The sequence below is a fragment of the Tetrao urogallus genome (assembly GCF_951394365.1).
Source record: "Tetrao urogallus genome assembly, chromosome: 12".
NCBI classification, from domain to species: Eukaryota; Metazoa; Chordata; class Aves; order Galliformes; family Phasianidae; genus Tetrao; species Tetrao urogallus.
In genome coordinates this window covers 16,393,746-16,416,817 of record NC_136825.1, presented here as the reverse complement: position 1 = coordinate 16,416,817, position 23,072 = coordinate 16,393,746, and the positions used below count along the sequence as shown (strand labels likewise).

General features: G+C 41.7%; 2 protein-coding genes across 2 annotated transcripts; one reads left to right on the top strand and one right to left on the bottom strand.

Annotated features, from left to right (window-relative positions):
• Positions 1-5: 5 nt before the first annotated feature.
• DDX28 (DEAD-box helicase 28) lies at positions 6-1,616 on the top strand (the record flags this gene model as incomplete). The annotated part of the gene is made up of 1 exon (XM_079541322.1): positions 6-1,616. The coding sequence occupies one exon, from the start codon at positions 6-8 to the stop codon at positions 1,614-1,616; it is 1,611 nt and encodes a 536-aa protein (XP_079397448.1).
• A 3,185-nt stretch (positions 1,617-4,801) lies between these two features.
• LOC306950952 (galanin receptor type 1-like) lies at positions 4,802-19,667 on the bottom strand (the record flags this gene model as incomplete). The annotated part of the gene is made up of 3 exons (XM_079541346.1): positions 4,802-5,119; positions 17,306-17,371; positions 18,960-19,667. The coding sequence occupies 3 exons, from the start codon at positions 19,665-19,667 to the stop codon at positions 4,802-4,804; spliced, it is 1,092 nt and encodes a 363-aa protein (XP_079397472.1).
• Between the last annotated feature and the right edge of the window lie 3,405 nt (positions 19,668-23,072).

Here is a 23,072-nt window from a genome sequence, read left to right as displayed (position 1 = left end):
AGGCCATGGTTCTAAGGCACGGTGGGGTGGCCGCGGCCCGGGCGGCGGGCGCGCAGCCCCCCGAGAACGTGGTGCGCATCCCCTGGGCGCTGCGGCTGCGCCTGCAGCGGGGCCAGCGGGGCTGCCGGCGCGGGCGGGGACAGACGGCGGCAGTGCGGCCCGGTAAGCTGCTGCTGCGGAGCCGGCGGCCGGAGCTGAGCCAGCCCCGCTGGCAGACGGTGGGGCGCTGGGACTGTCCGCAGCTGGTGTCGGCGGGCTGGAAGCACAGGAAGGCGCGTGGGGACTACTTTCAGCTAGAGGCCGTCCAGCAAGCGGCCCCCGCCCTGCTGGCGCCGGAGCCCCAAGCGGGGCAGGGCCCGCTTTTCGCGGAGATGGGGCTGCAGCCGGCCCTTCTGACCGCCCTGCGGGACCTCTCAATCGGCCGCCCCACGGCGGTGCAGCGCCTCGCCATACCCGCCCTGCGCCGCGGTCGTAGCTCCCTGTGCGCCGCCGAGACAGGCAGCGGCAAGACGCTGGCCTACCTGCTGCCGCTGCTCGACCGGCTGCTGGCCCGCCCTGCCGGTCTGGAGCCGGCCGTGGAGAAGCCCGAGGGGTCGGGGCCGCGATCGGCGTCGCCCCGCGGGTTGGTGGTGCTGCCGTCGCGGGAGCTGGTGGCGCAGGTGGGCGCGGTGGCGGCGGCGCTGTGCCGCCCGGCGGGGCTGCTGGTGCGCGGGCTGACGGGCGGCGGCGCCGCGGGAGGGCTGAGGCGGCAGCTGCGGGCGCCACCACCGGGAGCCGCTGTGCTGCTGGGCACCCCGGGGGCGCTGCGGACCGCGTTGCGGCGGCGCTTTCTGGTCCTTGGGCGGCTGCGCTGGCTAGTGCTGGACGAGGCGGACGCGCTGATAGACGACGAGTCCTTCGCCGCGCCGCTGCAGGAGGTCCTGGCGCACGCCCCGCTTGCCGCGGGTGCCCCCGCGCCGGCTGGCCCCGGGGAGGAGAGGACCCAGGTGGTGGTGGTAGGAGCCACTTTCCCTGCGGGGCTCAGCCAGATGCTTGCAAGGTTTGTCGACGTGGACTGCTTTGCCAACATCAGCACCCAGAGCTTGCATCGCCTGCCTTCGCATGTCCAGCAGAAATTTGTCCGTCTCAAAGGCCAGGACAAGCTGCTTGAACTGCTGCAGCTCCTGAAGGAGCGCTCAGCGTCCAGTGGGGCTGTCCTCATCTTCTGCAACAGTGCCAGCACCGTCAACTGGCTGGGCTATATCTTGGACGATCACAAAATCAAGCACCTGAGGTTACAGGGACAGATGTTGGCAGCTGCCAGAGCTGGCATCTTTGCTTCCTTTCAGAAGGGAGATGTGTCTGTCCTCATCTGCACTGACCTTGCCTCACGGGGGTTGGACACTAGCAGTGTGCAGCTTGTGGTCAACTATGACTTCCCAAACACCCTGCAGGATTACCTACACCGCGTGGGGCGTGTTGGGCGGGTCGGAAGCAAGATGCCTGGAGTTGTGGTTAGCTTTGTAACCCATCGATGGGATGTGGACCTGGTGCGGAAGATAGAGACTGCTGCTCGAAAAAGGACAGGTCTCCCAGGCATGGATGCTTCTCTTAATGAACCTCCTAAAGCAGCTTGATTTGAGTTGGTAATAAATGGCCTGGTAGGGACTAAATTGAATCAATTAAGGTACAACAAGTAAGTGTGTAAGGTAGGCTGAAATGATAGAGAATTGAGTTTCGGAACAAGGTGATCTGGTTAACTTGGTGCACTGTTTCGGAAACTGTAAAAATCATTTCCAGAGGCATCACAACTCATGAATCTGCCTCTGTGATGTGTGGTTCTGTTGTATTTCAATGTCCCTTATCACTAGCTAAACATTTTTTAAAGTGTCTACTGGCAGGAAAAAAGAAATTATCTTCCCAACCTCGTTACAGCTTTGGCACAATTTAGTTACATGGTGGAAAGGCAAAATGACAAATTATGTTGGATTTTTTTATGGCAGCTTATTCAGAGGATTGTAGACCAGATGCCTCTAAAGATGGGTGGGAGAAAAATTGTATAATAAAACTGAAGGCTTTTTCAGGCTTTGATGTCTTTCACTGAGAATAAACATTGGTGCTGCTTTATTGTATTAAAAAAGGCATTATGTGTTTGCTGATTGTTCTTCATATGACATGTCTGTTGAAGTGATTAAAAAAAAAAAAAAAAAAGCTGGAAATGTCTCCAATGGCAGGAAAGAAAGTGTTTTGACTCAAATTCTATTCTAATGGAACAGATGCAGAAAGTTTCTTTTGGGTATGGTGTCACTGTTCTCTTAAACTGAGAAGATTAAAGTGAGGCTGAGGTTATTTTGTATCTAGCTGCTCATTTGCATCCATGGGAAATAATCACTTAAAAAAAAAAAAAAAAAGTGATTTAACTATGATTTATACTGGGGGGACTTATTGCAGCTCTTCCTTTTAGTGGCTCTTTCTTTTGTACCATCCATCTCTTTGCCTTTGCTAAAATTCAGTATGTAGAAATCTGTTAACTGAAAAGAACATGGCAGTGTCTCTGTATCTGGTTTCCAACCAAATAAGGTTCTGGAGCTTATTATGAGTGAAAGCTGAAGAAACAGAAAACTTGAACAGCCACTTCAGCATAAGGCTATAACCTTTTGCTGCATACTGAAGCTGTGTATTCTGTTCAGTTGCAGTTACAGGATTCTTATGGTAAAGTTATTTTCTTCAATAGAAGGCTTTCAACTTTGTGAATGAAGTGACATGTACGTTAGTTGTGTAGACCACTCCAAAGTTCATTCCGTGGCAAATCATGCAATTCATGTGTCTGCAGGCAGATGTGTGCTTTCCTGGAGAGTAAATACTTAAAAGAAATTTGGGGGCAATCTGTAGGATTACAATTTACAGAAAACCCTCTTTGTTGAACCACATCTTGTGTTGTATCAGGTCCTGCAAGTGGCTTTAACATGAATACATTGATTATCTTAGATGAATTCGTTTTATTAAACTCCAAGGGAAAAAAAAAAGCTAGTATTTTCTTGCCTGCTTTCAGGCTGACCATCTCAGGTGTCACATAGCTTCAATCTGATCTAAGGAGGCAGTTTCCAAAGCTGCAGTGCTTTCCCACGTTACATGAACGTGGAGTTACTGTCTTTTAATGCTCTCCCTCCTGAGTGAGCTGGTGATGATGGCTTTCCCAGTTTCATGTATATTTGCCCTTTTAGATGATTTTTTTCTTCTTTTTTCGCTTGGGATCCCAACTCCTGTTGCAGGTACGCGCTGTAGTATTTTGCTCTGCTACCTACAGTTCCCAGCTAAATAATGTGACTGATTTCTACAACACTGCCTCCTCTCAGGTAACATTTGATTCCCGGGAGAAAATAGCCCTAAAATGTTAAATAATGTCACGTGAACATCAGCTTCTGACTGGAGATCCGCAGCCAAAACAACCCGGCAACGATCATAATGCATCGGCTTGGTTTCTATCAGCAACTAAGCGACACTGGTGATAACAGAGCCGTTCTTTTTTCCTGAGGCGGCGGGGCGGCCTGTCCCCTCACGAGGGGCGCGGGCTCCCGCCGGCGCTGAGGGGCTGTGGCGGGAAGGGGCCGCCCCGCGTGCCCGCCCTCGCGCCGCGCTGGCTGAGGGGGCGGTCATGGCGGCGCAGGGGCGACTGCTGGTCAGTTGAGCACAGCAGTGGGCTTGAGGCCGGGCTGTAAAACGTACACGTTAATAAAAAATATGAATGTTTGGTGCATGGAGTACATCTCACAGAAATTGGCATATACTTTTTGAAGGCAGTCGTAAAAGATACTGAAGGCAATCGAGACCGTATTTGGGTATTGTGGTTATGGTTCTTAGTTAAACTTCAAGTTAAACTTCTATAATGCACTTTTAAAAAGCTCCTTAAGAGTCTGTGAATCCAGAATAACGCTGGATCAGTCAGGACTGAAGCACACAGTGATGACATCAGACCACATGGTGACACTGTAATACCCTTCTGGCCATATGCTTCTTAAATCTGAAGTAACACGTGCTTTATATATTCACAAATCATAACTTTAAACTTAAACATTTAATCAAAAGAAGGCATTTTAACATTTGTATAAGAACACGTCCAATAAAAAGCTTTGGGTAGATATGCCCAGAGAACAGCACATGCACCAATAAAGCCTTGTGTAAATATCACTTTCAGACAAAAACAGTTCTTTTAGGCATATTTTGAGAAATCTCACATAATTATTAGTTAGGCAGTTATTACAGCCAGTCATTAACAGCCAGAATTACATCCAGGAGTATGCAGACATTGAGACCCTGGGGAATGCAAGCCTCTACAGAGCCATCAAACGCAGACATGAGCATCAGTGAGACCTCATGTTATACTACACAGTAAGTAAATACTATGGCAAAGACTTGCAGGAGATTTAGAGATTCCATCACAGCTAAAAACATACACAGCTCACATACGGTAAAATGATTGCTTAAGAAATGGACACATTCGTTGATATGTTAGCTAGATTACCAAACTGCTTCTCAGCGCCCTTGGTAAATGTCACGTCACTCATTGCTCACATCCTAATAACAGCCCACACGCAGAATTGTTAACTTGCTCATTTCATGTCTGTCCATAATTACACCTTCTGTTTAAACACATCTTATCCTTTATGGACATAACTACAGCTGTTTCCTCTTAGAGAAACCACAAGGGCATTCAGACACTTCTGATGGTGCCTAGCAGCAAGGTACCTAAAATGCCCCTGTATAGCTGCTCTGTCAGACACCGCCCTCCTCTCTTCTCCTGAAAGGTATTTCTGAGCCCCGCTTACACATTAGTGGTTGAATGTGTGGTAGAGAAGTTCTCCATGCGTATTCTGACCAGCTTCTCAGTGGGGACTGGCTGCAGGAAGCACTTGCAGTTGAAGGCCTGCTGACAGGCCTTGCGGAAGTTCTCTGAGAGGAAAGCGTAAATGATGGGGTTGATGCAGGAGTTCCCGTAGGCCAAGCAATGGGAGATGATGCGGAAGGTGAAGGAGATGTTGTTGAGGGGAAAGTGCCCAAACTCTGCCCACATTGTGATGATGTGGTGAGGCAGCCAGGAGAGCAGGAACACAGCAACCACAAGAAGCACTGTCTGTGCTGTCTGAAAAAGATGAGATGAGGTATTAAATGGTTACAGTGCTCCAATAAGTCTGTGATATGAGTTTGAGCTCCACAGCCAAGGCCACATGATACAGGCAACACTTCTGCTAGGTGAGCAAACTATGACTGTAAGAATTCTGAAAACCAACCTTCTTCCCTGCAAAAACAGAATTTCCTGGTTTTAGCTTATGTAATAGCTTAAGATGTTGGCCACAGCTGTGATGGCCTCTAATAGCTGTGGCTGGGGAAGAAGAAGGAGGTCTGTGCCTCAGGAGGGCTGAGTAAGGTGGTGAAGTAATCTGATGGGCTTGGCTGCCAGAGTGGGAAGGGTGTGATGAGAGGCAGCCTAGAGAAAAGGAAGGTGGTGTGAGCTGCTGGAGTTATTTTTGTGTGATACTTAACAGGTTGTTTCTTAGGGTTTCATTCCACCTATTGAGAGGAAATGGTAATTTGGGGATTGAATCTTTGGCTGTAGGGAACCCAGATGGAGAGGGGGTTGGATGCAAAGACCAGGGTGTCAGTGTTTTGGGGCTGGGAGCTAAATTAGTCTGCTAACCATAGAAAAGAGATCCCCATCAATGTAGGTAAAATCCCTTGCCCTCTGAATGTTGCTGTGAAACTTATTTTGAGAGCACCTGCAGGATGCACAACAAGAAATAACTCAGCATTTATTGAAAAGCTTTTTTTCCTTTCTAGAATAAAAACTGCTTGGCCCAGTATAGTTTAGAGTCTGTCTGACATTAAAAATTACTTCTGAGGAAAAAAAAAAAAAAGTACAGAAAGAAGTTGTTGAAGATGATTTCTTTCTTTGACTAAGTTACTAGTTACTACTAGTAACTACTACTCCTTTCTGCAGTGGGGATTCTATGCGGTCACAACCTCTCTTCTCAAGTTTAAGCAGCCTCAGAGTGTTGCTTTTATCTCACTTTCTACATGTAGTGCAGGCAGGGGATACATGAGCAGAGCTCAGATGTTACTGACTTGGGCCCCAGAGAGTCCTTCCTACTGTTTTTGTAGGGCCATTTCCATCTCTTTTCAGAAATACTAAAGGTATCAGAAGGTGAGGGTTTTTGTTTGATTTTGTTTTTCTGTAACCTATTCTATCCGTCCTTGAAACATTGTAATAGAAGTTTATCAGGTAACTTTTTTCTCCTCCTTACTGATTCTCAGCAAAATGTGTGCTTTAGAGGTTATCACTTCTATTTTGTGGCTTGGATAAATGTAACAATTTATGAATATGCAGGTCTTATCTTTCTCCTAAGGAAAATGTGAGTTGTTGTATAAGTAGCAGGAAAAAAAGAAAAAGAAAAAATGAGAACGTGGGCTTCATTTCAGCTTAAGGATTACAGTCTTGGTAGTCTAGGTCAATGCTTCGGTCACTACCTCTCTGCCATAATTTCAAGCAAACAGCAAGCAATTACTTTGCTAGAACAGAGATAATTTCCTAGTGAACAAAAAACTCATTTAATCACTGGTCATAGAGACTGCATCTAGCAGTTGTTTGCTGGAGAAACACCTGCAGGTTTTCAAATGTCATTTAAAATTACTGCAGCACTCTGTCACCTTACCTGTTATGCTAGAATGTATAAACAGAGGTTATAAAGAGTCAGAGTTATGTTTATCTAACAACAGAGCGCCTAAGCTTTTCTAGAAGAAAGCAAATCTATCCCTGACTTGCAATATGTCAAGTGAAAAAGCTGCTGAAAATCCTCTGTACGTGTTCCAACTTTTCATCAGCACTCCACAGTTGGTATGACTTGCCAAAATAAGCAGATCACCTTGGCAGTATTTCACTGGTGGCTAAAGAGGTTGAGTAGAGTTGAGCTGAGCAGGAAGATTTTTGGATTCCCAGTAGAATGGGAAAATGTTTCAAGAGTCATTTACTCCTCCCTTGATACTCTTTGTGTTTCTGGTGAGATAGAAACTGCAGCTTGTTTTCCTAAGTCTTCATGCTTAGTGCTGTATAAAGGATAATATGAGGAAAACAGGGGAATTGAATGAGCAACAAAACTGAAGCTGGATTTCCAAAGGGATCATGTCTTTGATGATTTCTCTGGTGTCTTAAAATACTATTTGATTCTCAGAGCATTTGCAGTATTTCTCTTGTCAGTGGTGCTTCAATAAAAATGCAATAAACTTCACTCATCTGGAGTTTACTTCATTGAGGGCTTTTTCTTTCTTCCTGTATCAGTAAAGGAGGTTATAATGTAGATGAATGTATATAGGCTGACAGGGGGCTTTTGTATTGCAGACCAACTATGAAGATCATGTTCTGGAGGTGATGACAGCAATGGAGGAAACATGACAGCATGCTCCAGGGAAGAGTAGGATGGCGTTTCTTTTCAAGAAGAAAGTAAGTAAGATGCTTAGGTATTGTGTAAAGTCACTGGTCCTAAAAAGTGACCGCAGTCCCATGCATAAGGACTTATGGGAGCCACTGCAGAAATATTTATAAACAAGTGTTAAATGTTTATAAACTATCTTTTTGCAAGAGGTCAAAGATATGGGGCAAAATTTCAGGAAATCCACTTGTCTTTCAGATTCTTCTGTTTCACTTTAGTAACAGCCCTATGATGTTCTTGAAGTTTCAAAATCCTTCAGGGTTGACTTCATTTTTAAAACACAAACAAACAAAAAACAACCATGCTTTTTTCAGAAACTGCTATGCTCATGTGTTCAGGTTCATTTCTTCATTAAATCTATTGCTGGAACTTATTTATCTAGTCAAATGGAGTTAGTTCAGGACTTTCATGTTGTGCTGACCTTTCTAAAACCTGCATTAAAATCTGAAGAACATGTGGGTGTGCTACAACTTAATTACTGCTTATAACATGTATTCATTCTGGCTTTATATGTGAATGAATCATGCTAATATGTTTTAAGTAAATTCTGTTTACGCTGACAGTAGTAATGTGGGTGAAGCCTAAAGGTGGTTTCTTGGGAACTGTTTTTTTCTCCTGTTTGTTTAACCCTGCAGAAAAGTCAACTGCATGATGAGATGTGGGGATGTTCTCTGTATTGGACAGGCAATATCTTTGTTGTGTTTACATAGGGCCTGCAGCAATGATCTCCTGCAATAAAAACAGATGATCATTGAAACAGAAAAATGTGTTTGGACGAGAGACAACAGTGCTATCTTCACTTGTTCTTAATTGCATTTGCAAGTCAATCAAATCTGTTGAAGTCTAGGAAGATCTTATTTCATCAGATCAAGATTTTTGTGCAGATTAGAGAAAATAAATTTAAAAAATACAGGGAGGAGAGAGATTTAAATGAAATAAATGCATCAAGTAGGTTTGTGTTCATTTTGAAAGGCCTTTAGATTCATCTTACCTCTAGCATATCTCAGGTGCTTCCTTATTTCACACACCAGAATGCTATCTGACATATATGGTGACAAAGCATATTCCTATGTGAATAAATGACCTCTGCTTGCAAACTCTTGGAAATGACCACATGGGGAACCAGAAGCTGTCCTTAATAAGGTACTGATATGACAGGAAGTTGATGGAACTGAAAGACACAGAAGAAGCAGTCTTGTTGGGTCTAGCTTGCCTACTGTGGTATGATAGGTGCTAATGAAATTATTAATGACTTGTAGCTCTCTTAACTCTCGCCAGCAATAATGGTGCTACTTTTTTTGCCCTGTATCAATGATAAGTAGCTTAGGCTTGTTACCAAGACTATCTTTGATAGCATCCCTGTGCTTGAATTAGGAGGCTACAAGCACTGAAAAATTCTTTTTAATAGGGGCTATCAATCTAGATTATCTTTTCTTCTTACTGGGAAATGACAAACCATGCATTCAGCAGAGGGTTAGTTATTAAAAACGAAGCTGCAGTTGCTGTGTATCAGCACAAAGCTGTTTCTGAGATCCAACTATTTGGGATTTTGCAGATGTAAATATAGACAATAGCAGAGCAATTATATACATAATTCATAACTCAAGGAACTTCTTTTGGAAATTGAATTTTCATCTTTTTTTTTTCTTTTTTGAATTATGGGATATATGGTTAAGAGGGGGAACTAAAACAATGCGTTGTTTTACTTTTAACATGACATTAACCAAAAATAGTGTTAATACAGACTGTAAACAGCTGCAGAAGACTGATCCAAATAACTTCTGTACTGTTTGAGTTTGTTCAGTGAGTTCAGATAATTCTGAACTGTTAATGCTGGTCTAGCTGTGCCCATGTTAACCCTATGATTCATTTCTGAAGCCTCATTGGTCCATGTTAGGCATGTACAGTGGCCAATATTGGATTATTTAACTGTTGCTTAGTAATATCTCACACTCACTTTCAAGCTTCACAAAACAACCTTGCAGTTCATTTGGAGCTAAAGTACAAAGGAAGTGTACTAAGCTACACAGAGGATCGATGGCAGGCTGGGAAGTAGAGACCAGGGGAAATCATAAATATGTTTGTTAAATAAACAATTTTTTTCCTTGGGTGCTCCGTCTCCCCTTATTCTGCTATTTTTATAGCTGATCTCTAAGGTCCCTTCCAACCCAAGTGACTTATGATTTGAACCTTATTTATAGCTTTCCTGCTTTTCTTTTCTTTCCCTTTGATTTTTTTTTTATTTTCCTTAGCCCTGAACAAGCTACGTCTTGCTTTTGGTTGTCCTCTGCCCTTCAAAAAGCAATAGGAAACATGTTTAAAGACCTATTTTTGAGGGAGATGGCTCATTCTGCAGGGTGATGAAGTCTTTAGCATTTTACTTTGGCTTTGGAGCTGTTATTCTTGATGGAAATCATAATGAAAATGCTTCAACTTGTCAATTAGGATTGCGCTGTAATGAATTAAATGCTTGAAGTATTCCATGGGTTTATCTATATTTTGTGTAACTACCTGATGCATTAGATTAACAAACCGTATTGAGATTAAAATATGCACTGGGTTGAGCAGTCTAAAAGCAGAGACTTTGGAGAGAAGGCCTGTCACGTTCCTGATCTAGTTTAGCCAGATTTTTAGCTGATCAGACTATCCACCTGTATGAGGTGCCTCAGCCACACAGAAATGGGAAAGAACATTCAGTGAGGCTTTCATTGAACAACATATTCTTGCTTGCAGGGAAACTGCTGTTTCCAGAATAGGATGGAGGTTTTTTTCTCCCCATTCCATGGTTACGAAGGAAGAAGCACAAAGAAACCTATGCCTGTTCTTCTGCACTTTCTCATTAACTACGACTGACTCATCCTTTTTTTTTTAACTGCTGTGTGGGAGGACAGTGTATATAATGAACTTGTTCCATGCTTGGGGTCTTCTTTCCCCTCACTCACCGAAACTAGTTTCAATTAATGATGTACTGCTGTGAGTCCAAAGGCAGCTTTATAGCCTTTATAGCTAGGGCTGATTCTTCACACCATGCCATACTTCTTCAGCCTCTGTATGGAGGCCAGTACTTTTCTCTTGTCTTCTAATACAAAGTTAATGTGTTTGCTCTGATAAATTCTTTTCTCCTGTTCTGCTGTCTCTAATGTACATCTCCTTTTCCCTAATGTTTTAGAGACAGTTTGTACAAGTTTTGATCACCTCATGTTGGATTTGGGTAAGCTACCAAGTGCCAGCTTTGGCTATATGTTGTAAATCTCCAATGGTGGGTGTTCTGCAAAAAATGTAGTGATCCACAGTGCTCTAAGCTTCTGCTTTTAGATAGTGCACTGTGTCAGTGCCCGGAAAGGATATGTGGCTCAGCACATCTATTACTGTATTGCTGGACATACATACCAACTTAACCCTCAATTCCAGCATGCTCTGTTTTCTGAAGACAGAAATGATTCAGACATTTCTTTGCTCAGAATCCAGTCCCTCTTTAAGCCAACGTGCAGAAGTGAAAACCGTCAAGTTTTCTCTTTTCCTCGTGTCAAGTTCTTTTCTTCTGTGTTCGCAAATCTGAATCCCACTGATGCATTTGTAAGCCTGACTTTCCGTGAAGTTCAAACACCAGGAAGGTCCCAAAACACAACTTGAACTACTGAAATCACTATGGCTCAGTGATAAGCACATAATGTTTCAAAACAGATGTTTCAAAAAAGTCTGTATCTGTTTTCAACCAGCTTAAATGTTGGGTAGAAGATTCTGCTTCAGAGAAAACTCATCTATTACTTGATTATGAAGTGCTTCTCACTGCCTTCTAGTCTTTTATTACTCTCTGGTGTAACTGATCTAAATTGGTCTAAAACTGCACTGAAAATGCTTTTGTTTTTTTTTCTCCATTATTCTGTTCTTTGTTTCTTGCAATCAGAAATGGCAGTTAGCTACCAAGAAGAGGAAGGATTGAAATGAACTTTGATTCATCGAATCCGTCCATCTTGGCTGTTTGCACAGCAAGCTGAGAGGTGAACTCTTCATTTCCCCTAGAAGCTTGATCACTCTGGTCTGACTGCTCCCCTGCACATCTCTGATTCTGTGATTTTGCTACTAATCCCCTCTGATGCTCTTAATACTAGCTCACTTTGTATTCATAAATGCTTATGAGCATTATGATATTCCATTATCTACTAATTGGCAATGAAGCTCTCTATTTCTGCTACTCCAGGTTCTTATTAGCAAGAAAACTTGTAGGATTTTACTTCTGATTAGTATTTTTTTGCTGCTATTGAATTGATCCCAAGATCTTCCATGCCACTTTGATGTACTTAGAGTCGGTTGTGCTTAAACCTCAAACATCATAATCATTAAGACTATACGAAAACCCTCTGGCTGTGTGAACAGTAGTCAAATAAAGGATTCAGCATACAAGAAAGCAGTTTTTGACCAAAATGCTTTTGACCAGAATACTTTGAAGAATTTATGAATGTTTTACCTCAAACTGTAATTTGACTTTCAAAAAGAGCTGCTCCAAGGAGCGTCCCAAATCAACTCTGTGTATCTGTGCTCACGTAGCTCTGGGAGAGGTGAACTTTATATGTAGGTAAATGTAGGATTATGAGTATACAAGTTGAGAAAGAAAACAATCTTAGCTTCATAAAGGAAGTTGTGCTTTAAATTGACTAGTGTAATTTTGGAGCATGATCTTTGGTTTGTGTGCTCTGTAAACACATTACCCTTGTTCTCAAACAGTGGTAAGAAGAAAACGTTAGGGGGGAAATGTTAGGAATTACTAGGGAAAGAATATGGAACAAACAAGGATATGTTTTCCCATCTTTTCACCTTCTTATTGTAACTAAAATAAGAGGGAAGAACTGTACTTATTTTTTAGATCCAGATGTTTCAACTGGTCTGTTAATTGGAGCCTTTGACCACTGTTACCTCTACAAATTCCGCAACTCTTCCTTCCTTATAAGGGTGCTTTCAAAATAGCTGTGAAATTCATAACCCTAATACCCTTTTTAAACCAGAAAAAAAATTCAGGTTGTTCAGTTTGCAACTTGTTTGCTCTTTAAAGATGCACAGGACAAAACCAAGTAAACATTTAGGAACCCTGGTGTGCTTCAGAGGCCAGTAAGGCACCACAGGGCCAGTTCATGATCAGAATAAATCTTGCTTTGCATTCATTTCCATTATTAAAATATCTGATTTACTGCAAATGTATGTTCAGAGTTCCTAGAGCTGGGCTATTAGGAAACACTTTTTCAGCACTGTTAAGTGGGGAGCTGTTAACTTTCCTTGGAGATAAATTGTAGTTTTACTATGCATAATACACAACAAATAGCAGATCTGAAATACATTTTGTGATTGAGGAGTGCACAGGATTTCTTAGCACATAGTCCTGCTGGTCTGCCTCAGTAAATGATTATCCAAAACTGCAAAGGGGAAGCCTGTAGCATCTCACTATCTCAGCTGTAAGGTTAGTGAGTATGTTCAGCTAGCAAGAAATTAAATATGGAAGCTGGCATTCATGCATTTTTTGCATGCACAGTCTGGCTTAGTTCAGTACGCAGAATTTCAGCACCAACTAGCAGAAATTACTGGATTTATCCCCTGATCTGTACAAACGTTACATATAAATGGAAAAGCACATCAAATTGAGCTGGTCCAACATTGACATGTAGCTGATAAGCCTACATAAAAAAATGCGCAAGGTTGGAATATGAATTAAAGGTCAGTCTCTTGATAATGATGTATGAATTCAGAATGCATCAACCTTTGAGCATTTGAAATTCTTACAGCTTCAAATGTGCATAAATTGAAAAAAAAAACAAAAAACCAACAACTGTAGTAGTTTGAACAATTAGCACATTGTAACTAAGAGCTTACAATTGCAACCCAAGCACAAATGTTTTTAATTCCTTTGTGACAGATGTACCTGGAGCATTTTATATCATCCTTGGATTCTATTAAAGGCAAACTTTTTATTTTCAGCAATTTTTTGAATGCTGACTTTTGGCATGAGGGTAGAAAGGGTGGGCAGACTGTCTGAGCTCTCTTGGTCATTCATAAACTGAGCTCACTCAGACCAAACTTGCTGTAATTTTAAAAGTCATGTATCTAAACATTTCCCACTAGTATATTGGCCTTAGAAAACAGGGCCTTCCTGTCTGTCCTTCTAGCTCCCACATATCCTCAAATAATGTAAACTTTTAGTTCAATACTGTGGCAAATGGGACAGTGGTAGAAAGATAGGAAATAACTGGAAATAAAGAAAAATGGCTGCCTGTGCAGCTCTGCTCTGTCTCTAGGCAGCTGGTGCTTTTCTGCTGGGTGTGTTGGTAGCACACTCTGCGTAGGTCTCAGGGAAAGGCTGAGAGCACTGCTGCAGGGGCGGGCACAGGAAATCATGCTGTGCATCTAAACTGCAGAAGAAGTTGATGGAAGACACAAGGAAACGACTTCTTAGAATAAAAAAATTGTAGTTTGTTTCATTAAGTTGTTCAGTTGTTAGTTGTTTTTTTAATTGAAGTTACAGTATGATCTTTAAAGGATGAGGTTGATGTACAGTACCAATTATCTGGATTGTATACTATAGTCCATGTGCTCAGATGGAATTAAATACAGTTTTATGTTGCCTTCTTTGTTGCAGCTCTGCAACTAAGAAAGTCAGGAATATACAACTACAACACTGGAATTGTTCACTTGGCCATGTGATCATTATGGTTTTAGAAATTTCCCTAGATTTGCGTCTAGCGATCTCTCTCACATGTTCTGTAAATACTGGCCTTGTCTTTCACGTGTTGATTTGAGATTCAGAGGATGTACCTATGGCAGATCAAATATGCTTCCTTTCTAACCATTCAAGTGGCTTAAATTTGATTTGTTCCTATAATGCTTCCCTCCTGCATTCATCAGTTTCTCTATTCAGTGGCTTAAATCGTGTGAATTAGGATGAGGCCTTTTCTGTATATTACCAACGCTACATTATTATTTGGAGTTGGATAGAATAAGAATACTAAAACTCCAATGAGGTTACCAAATGCTTTAGATCCTGAAACAAGCTGTTTAAAAATAAAAAATCTTACCCAATCATAAGGCTTTTTGTTTGTTTTGAGAGGATCCTATAGTACTATAATAGCAGTGTGTTTTCAGCTAGCCTTTGGAGTGCTGTCCATGAGAAGTCCCTTCCCTGAGCTCTATGGCATGCAGTTTATTTCTAAACCATGTTTTATTTGAACTTACTCTATCTTCAGGAGCCCATATAGTGCAAAGAAAGTTTCTGGGGTTCTGAATAGCAAACCCATGGGAGCTCATGGCAGAACAATTTGCTTGTAGTGGTAATGCAGACAACATTTCACTAGAAACTCTTGTTCAACAAGGTTCTATGTCTGCAATTTGATTTTTTTTTTTTTTTTGAGACCTTTGCTTGCATAAGCAGCATAGATGAAGGTAATGAAATATGTATGAATAGCTGTTTACAAAATTCACTGCTCATCTGTTAAAAACAAAAGCAACACAGACAGGCCATACACTAAAACCCTTCTCTTAGAGGTGGGAGGAGGATATCAGCTCAATTGCCTGTTTTCTTCAATTTGTAGGAATGAAGTAAGAATGGCCATAGATCCAAACTGAATTCTTTTTTTTTAATATCAGTATGTGATTTTTTTTTCTGTCAGCGTGATCAAATGCATGCTAAAACAGCAGATAAGAACCAAGTAATTTTATCACCTCATGTTGTAAGATCTTGCTTTTATGTTACACTTGGTTTTGATGGATCCAAGGTGGTAAGGGTCTCTCCACTGAAATTACACGCGTATTTCATAAAGCTAGATGTTTTGTATAGGCTAAATTAACTTTCCAAATGTGGAGCAAGATTCACTTGTCAAAATTCTGAGTAAAATAAGCAAAAGATGCTCATTTAATCTCTGATGAAGTTTTTGAATTAAAACCAAGTGCAGCTGCTTGTCCTTAATGGACCAATTAGATACATATGAAAGAAGCTAATTTAACAGAACTGACATGTACATATGAATTTCCTATTAGGCTCTAATGTGAAGGGTTCTTAGGAAGATCTGCTTTAAATGATTGACATTCAGTATGTTTCAAGGATTCTCTGAAAGCACACATGGGAGCAGAGTTAGTCTGCACACTGTGCAAGAAGGATGCCTTATAAAGTTCTAAGAGAAGTAGTTAGAACAAAAAGTAGTTGCATTAGGGATGCCAAAGATGCTGTTCGGTCTGCAGAAAAAAGCTAGATGAAAAGGAGATTTCTCAGCAGAAAATGCTGTAAGGAGACAAATTTTGGAAGATAGTTTGCATGTGTGTGGTGTGATGTCTGATTTTATTTTATTTTTTTAATCTTTGGATCAACAGTTTAACTAGGTCTAAGTGCCAGAATTAACAATAGCTTCTAGGCATTTCAGAGCTATGACTAGGGAAGTACTTAACAGGAGAGAGAGAAAGCGCTCTATCATTGACACGTTTGAGAAGGCAGTCGAAGGTATATTTTAAGATTAGTCCTCTCAGTTGTGTAATCAGGAAACAAACAGTTGGAGAAATTGTGGAACTGTTTTCCATTTAATGCTACAGGTCAAATGTGGAAACAGTGCAGAACGATGCATTTGAAGACATGAGTGTCATTTAAGAAAAAATATTTTGTAACTTCAGTGCACTACAGGAAGATGACGCTAGTTATCTTTGACTGTTGGTAGCATTCTTTTCAAATATATGAAATAAGCTTGTATTGGGACATAAATACACAGGCAAGGAAGGAACAGGAGTGAAATCCAAACCATACAAATTGTTTAGGGATTTGTTTGAGATTTTTTACACCTAAAGCAACTGGGTAAACTTGTGAAGTCATGAAGTTATTCTATGCAAAAGAACTGCATTTTTTATCACTTCATTTCTATTTTTGAAATAAATTCATCAACAGATCTTCACTGCCTTTTGTCATGGTAGCTGCTGGGCTGGCAAATCAAAGCATTTCCCAGTCATCTCCTCTGAGTGTCATATCTAGTTGGTGGCACGCTTACTGATCATTTGGGTTGTATGGTTGCTGTGCTGCAGGCAGAAACTGTGACCTGATTGTCCTACCAGCACCTAGTGATAGTGCCTCACTACAACTTGCCTTTGACCAGGCAGATTACCTACAGTTTTTCTTATCACTGCACACACAATGATTTTAACATTTCTGAGTGAAATAGAGTTTTTCCTTTTCATGTCCTGTAAATCTCATGTTTCATCACTGCTGTTGGTGAGTTTTGTTATCTGAACACTGTTATTAATTATGGCTTATCCACTCAAAGATCCTTAGTGAGAAAATTCCATCTTTAGTATTTTCCTTGGTAAATTCTTGCAAATCTGCGTATTTCATACAGCTTGAATGAAATAACCCTGATGTTTGCCTCACAAAGGGATCAAAGTGCCAACCGAGGTCTAAATCCACCAAATAATAGTTGCAAACATTAAAGAACTGCAATGCAAACAGCTGCAAAACTGAGGTACTTCATTTTCAGGGTCCTTTCCTTTTAACTTACTGAAGTGTGCTCTAATACCTAGATCTTCTTATATATGAGTATCTTTCTGCTGTCAGTGTAAAAATACTGTATTTGTAGGATTTCTGTTATAGCACAAAAAATCAAAAGACAGTCAAGCAGGCATGTATGTGGAGATCAATAGAGCAATTCGATAATGGCCTCATTTTGTGCTGTCTATAAAGATACAACAACTGACAACATGAATCTGAACTTCAGCTGAAAGACATGGATGACATTTGTAACTGAATGAAACTTGAAAAGGATACTAGTTGTTTAAAAAACATGACATATCAATTACATTAGTGTACAAATTAAATCAAAGATATTTACCTTCTTCTTTGATCTTTCTGACTTCTTAGATATATTCTTTACTTTTGTGTGGAGATGATACAAAACCTTGAAAGAAGGAACAATAAATTGAATAGCAAATTGAATTATATTAGTATTTGAACTTCATACACAAGCACTAAAAGTTAAAAGAATTGCTCTAGAGTAACTTCAAAGTTGAATGTGATGCTTTCTGACTTTTAATTTTAAGCACTCTCCAATTTTCTTCTCAAAGCTTGTTTCTTGAAGGTGAAAACGCTAACCTTTCAGAAGATGTAGCTTTATGTAAGAGCTCAACTGGCTGTGTGCTGAAATTGACAGGAATCTTGATGTGGATTTGAAATTTTAGACTGTACTTAAATCATCTACATTTACTCTCTAGGCTGTTTACATAAAAAGGCAGAGACCTGGCTGCCAGCACTGTATGACTGCCTTGGCATTCCTGAGTGCAACACTGACAAATGGAGCAGTTGCGTGGGTTCCCCTTTCGGAGAGGGTCATAAGAAATGTTAGAGCACTGTCAGGAAAATCTCAGTTAATGACATTTAAATCAATCTTTATGCCCCTGGTTATAGCACAACTGTGACCTGACAGCATTTATACTTCAGCTTTTGGAGGTAAAAGATTGAGTTTTCTAAAGCAGTTAATGGACAAAATAAAGCCTCTGTCAAATGCACCTTACTTTTCATTTGCTGCTGTGCTGACCAAGGGCAGTGAGGGGAAAAAACAGCTGGAGTACAGTGACAGAATATATAAACTAGTGGCTTTTTCTTGTTGTGACAGGCAGGGCCTGAGAGGCAGATAGCTTAAATCTAAGAGCCTTCCCTTTTTCATAGCACTGATGATATTAAAGTAGCATTGAAAGTATCGTAACTTTTGATTAAACAGACATGTACTAAAATTCCAAGACTTTTTTTTTTTTCAGGAGATCTGACCTGCAACTGACTAGAGATAAGGAAGTCCACTTCCTGGCAGTCACAAGCTGCTGCACAATAAGAGATTAATTAAAAAGTCACAGAAAAATTATTCTGGAAGTCTAGCACAACTCATAGGTTTACCATCTGTCTCAGACATTCTAAAGATCAATCAGGGGAGATAAAAAATCAGTAACAATCTACAAGAAGTAAGAAAGAGATGCCTTGCTGAATAAGACTTGAATCCTAAAATGTTTTTTCAAGTCTTTGCAAGACACAAAGTCAGGACTTCGTGTTCAGTAAAATAAAGAAACGGCAGAAATGATTTTCTCTGACACTTTTTCTGTAACTTTCTGCATGGTTGCTTCCTCTATAATTTTCTTTTCTTCCTAGGAGTAATCAATTTTTATTAAGAGAGGATGAACTAAAAACTGCAAAAAACAGCAAAAGTTTTTAACAAATTTGGGTGTCAGCTGAGAGTGAACTTGTAGCAGTTCCTCACTTTGTACCTGAACAGAAATGTTTTTCAGTCCTCTTTGTGAGCTGGTGATTTCATTCTATTCTACAACACCCCTCGTATCCTCCCAACACCAGAGAAGCATCCTACCCTAGCAAGGAGTACAATTAAATTGGATCTATTTGATTTGTTGGCTGAGTAGTTTGCATGTGTGAATCCAAGCCACCAAAAGGCTGGAAATGATCCTTTCCTCTTTTTGAATGTTACTCTCATCCCTCTTACCCACCTTGGCATAGCAGCAGGTGATGAGCACCAGAGGCAGGAGGTATCCCACTAGCAGGATCATAACCTTGTACGTCTGCTTGGCTGTTGAGCCCTCTGCCCAATTCTCCCAGCAGAAGGAGCTGTTGGGTGCTTGTTGATGACCGCTCATAAGGGCCTGGTGCTGGGCCACAGGGATGGCAATGAGTAGAGACAGCAACCAGATGACACCCACGCCGAGGGCAGCGTTGCGCTTGCTGCGGATGCTGGACGAACGCTTGGCGTGAACCACAGCAATGTATCTGTCCACAGACATGGCCACCAGAGTAAAGATGCTGACCAGCATTGTTGCCATGGCCAAGTAGTGAACCCACTTGCAAAAGAAGGCACCAAAGATCCATTCTGGCAGGGAGTAGATAGTGGCCTGGAAGGGGACACAGAAGAGTAAAAAGGAGAAGTCTGCAATGCTCAAGTTCAGGATGAAGATGTTGGTGGCACTGCGTGATGGGCGTCTCCCAGGCCGGAGACGACCCAAAACAACAAACACCAGTGTGTTCCCCACCATTCCCAGGAGAAAAATCAAACCAAAAAGCACCGGTACGATCACCACCTCAGGACCTCCCTTGGCTGGCCCTGACCAGCATGGTGGGGCTCCTGTTTGGTTAGTCTCAAGGCTGCACTTGCTGGTGTTGGCCCCAAAGAAAAGCATAAAGTTGTCTTCCTCCTCCTCCATGGATCTAGGCTGCTTGCAGACCAGGGAGCAGTTGCTGCAGCCCTGACTGCTGTGGGGAAGATCTGTGTTTGTTAATGGCGGCCAGAGGCTGAATGCTTGAGTTTTCCAATGCCCTGTGCCTTTGCTTTAGGAAGCAATTTTCTTCAGATGATTCTTCCAGATTCTGTATCTTCCAGGAAGTCAGACAAAGGGTTCTGAGGAACTGGTCTCATCTAAGAGGTTTGGTAGCTGCTGATGGAGGAGATCTTGTGACAGAGGATAAGTCTGTGCCAGGAGGGCTGAGGATGAAGCAATGGTAAAGCAGTGGCAGCCTGGGTTCCTCACGCTCCTCCTATTCAGCTTCCCTCCCACACCACTCCCTGGAGCTGCGCCTGTCGTACCTGCTTTCCAGCTCTGCTTGGAGCTGTGGTAGCAAAAAAAGTGCTGTGCAAGACCTGAGCCTTTCAGAGATTAATCTTTATCAGCTCAGTCTTCATATGATATTAGACGTGAGGGGAAAAAAAGCAAAAACAAGTTTCTATCCAAAGGGATAGATGGAGCAGCAGATGCTAAATGATTCTGTGTGCAGTACTATAAGGAGCAGCATTGGAACTGTCTACATGAAAAGAAAAAAAAGCTATATATATTTTTTTTAATCAACAAAATAGTGTTTGTTATTTGTCTCAGTTTTTAATGTGCACGTTAGAGCATGAAGCAATCTGGATTGTGGTGTTGTCAGCATAAAAACCTGGAGAAGCCTTAGATTCAGCATCTTGCTCCTGCGTCTTTTTGGTTCTTTCTAAATCCCTTAGTGCCTCAATATTCGTGATTCTTGTAGATTCATCTGCGCTCAGCCCAACAGTACCAAGAGTATTTGCTCTGGAGAAAGAAAGGTTCAGTCTCAGTAGCTGTGAGCAGCTGTAATATTCACTGCTAGTGAAGAGACAGATTTTTTTTGAAAGGTGTTTCATTAAGGATTAATGGCTTGGTTTCTATGTTTTTGATACTTGCATATACAAAAAGTATGCATATTCTAAGAGGCACTAAGCAACTTGTTTTTGATAGTCTGTTTCCTTTTATTTCTGAAGATATTCTGTGAACCCTACCGTCAGGAAGGAGGGAACAAAGTTCAGGCAAATATTAGCAGTACTTGCACAGTGATTTATGCTTGCACTGTAGCCCCTTGCATAGAAGCATACACGTTTCTGTTTTCAGTGGCTCCAAGTTTAGGGACTAGATCAAAGTGGAACCTCTCTAGCTCTTATTCATAAGGAGATGAGGGTGGAGGGAGTCCCCTATTTTTTGAAACAAATCGCAGAAACTGAGAGCTACTGTGACTTGTCTCTTGTTGAGAGAAGAGGTGGCGTTGCCTTATTTAGCCTGCTCGCATAGTCTTGTTTAAAACCTGTTGCAAAGCCAGGCTCTGTTTTCCTCCCACACCCGCATGCACCCATGGTTTTGAGGCTGGCTTTAGGGTGAGATGGGAAGCAGACAGTGAGAGATGTTTGAATTGCAATGGAAGATGTATCTACCTTTGCTGCGTGCCAGTGAGTAGATCACTATGGCTGAACCAGCCGCCTCCAGACAACGTCCTCTCTCCGCAACCAGTTGTGGTTTCCATCTGCACCTCTCTGGGTCTTCTGCACTCCAGCAGCTCTGCTTTCTGAGGCATAGCAACTCAGACACTGTTAAATATTGCAGTCTCACAAATCTGTTTAGCTGCTAGGATCTGTGCTCTCAGCTCGCAAAAAACTGCTTCAACGTACAGGTTTCAGGGACCCCCAAGCCCAGCGTTATGCCGATGATTTGAGTGCCATCTACCGGCATTTCACCTTCTTCACTGCTCGCAGATCACTCCCTGTGCCACTCTGTGCTCTTCCTCCCTTTCCAACATTCTCTCCGTCCGGTCGTTCAGTAGCTAACTTTGTCTGCTGATTTTGTTTGTTTAATGCAGTCGTGCCAGAAACTATTATTTAAGAAGAACTCACAGCAATAAGAGTAAATGCATGCTTTTTTTTCTTTTTTTTTCTTATATAGGATTTAAGCAGAATAATAAGCAAGTATAACACAGGTAATTTCTCCTACAAGGGGGTTGAGACAATAGGTGGAGGAAATTGCATATAACCTGCAGAACAAATGCAGCTTACAGATCTAAAAGCTTGCAAGATGCACTACTCAGAAGATAGGAACAAGAAAGCACAATTCTGCTAACAAGGAGGAAGGGATTTTAGAGTTCGTCAGATTTAAATGCAGAATTTTTCAAAAACCTCCAAAATGCTTATGTATGGTAACTGTTGAGTCACGGCCTGAACCACTGATGGAGCACCTGGGGAAAGGACCCGGTCAGCCATGGAAGCACAGGTGAAGGCAATTCAGCTGTGTGACAGGAAGGGATGGAGCCTGGCTGCACCTCTCTTAGACCTCACTTAATGGCTGACCGCCACTGGGGAAGGATCTCTTCTTGTAGCTCCTTCCTTGGTAAAGCTTCCTCCTGTGAACCTGGAATCTTCTGATACGGGTGAGTTATCTTCTTCCTTTACAGTACTTTTCTGTTGTGCTGGTCCTTCTGTCATTGCATGTTTGTTGTTGTTTTACTTTTCTTGTTGTACCAATCTGCCCCATTGCTACACCTTGCAAAATGGGTGTTCCTGGCTTTTCTATCCCTCTTTGGAATACAATTCAGATAATTTAAAAAAAGAAAGTAACGAAAACACAAAAAAGCCCCACTCTATGCTGCTCTAGCATTTGTAGAATTCAGTGAGAGATTTGACTGGGGAAGGAAGTGAAAAGGAGTGTGAATATTCTGGATGGAAAGCATTATTGACCTGCTATGCAAATCAGGTGGAAAAGCTCAGCTTGTTTTCAGTGGTGATCTGATATACTGCAAGTTTGATTTCAGGTGGAGCGTGGCTGCTGAGGGAGTATTCCTGGCTGGTCTTACTTGAAAGGAAATAATTTCCATTTGTTATTTACACATTTTTCAAAAACTTACCCTGAAACTGTGGTTACTGTGACATTTAAAAGTTCCAAAAAAGGCAAAGGCTTCTGGTTTGCTCTTCCTGCTATTTCTAAACTACTTCAAGTGGTCTGGTTTTGACCGTGTGATTTTCCCCATCCATGAGAATTCGCAGCCCAAATGCTGTGGTAGGGAGCTAACCCTACTAACACATAAGCCATATCTATTAGTCCAGCTAAATGGAAGAAATCAAGAAACTCTAAGTGCTAGAGCACAAATAACAAGGAAAGATGTAATGTCTGACTTGCTAGCACCATTCATGTGCTGTCTGGTATTGTAAAATCCTAAGCACTTCTACTTCAAATACAGAAAATCAATTGAATCAATGTGAACCAAGCAATGTGAAATAGCTCTACAAATTCTGCTGTTCTTTGAAAGATTTGACAGATGTCGCCTAGATCAAGACTGAA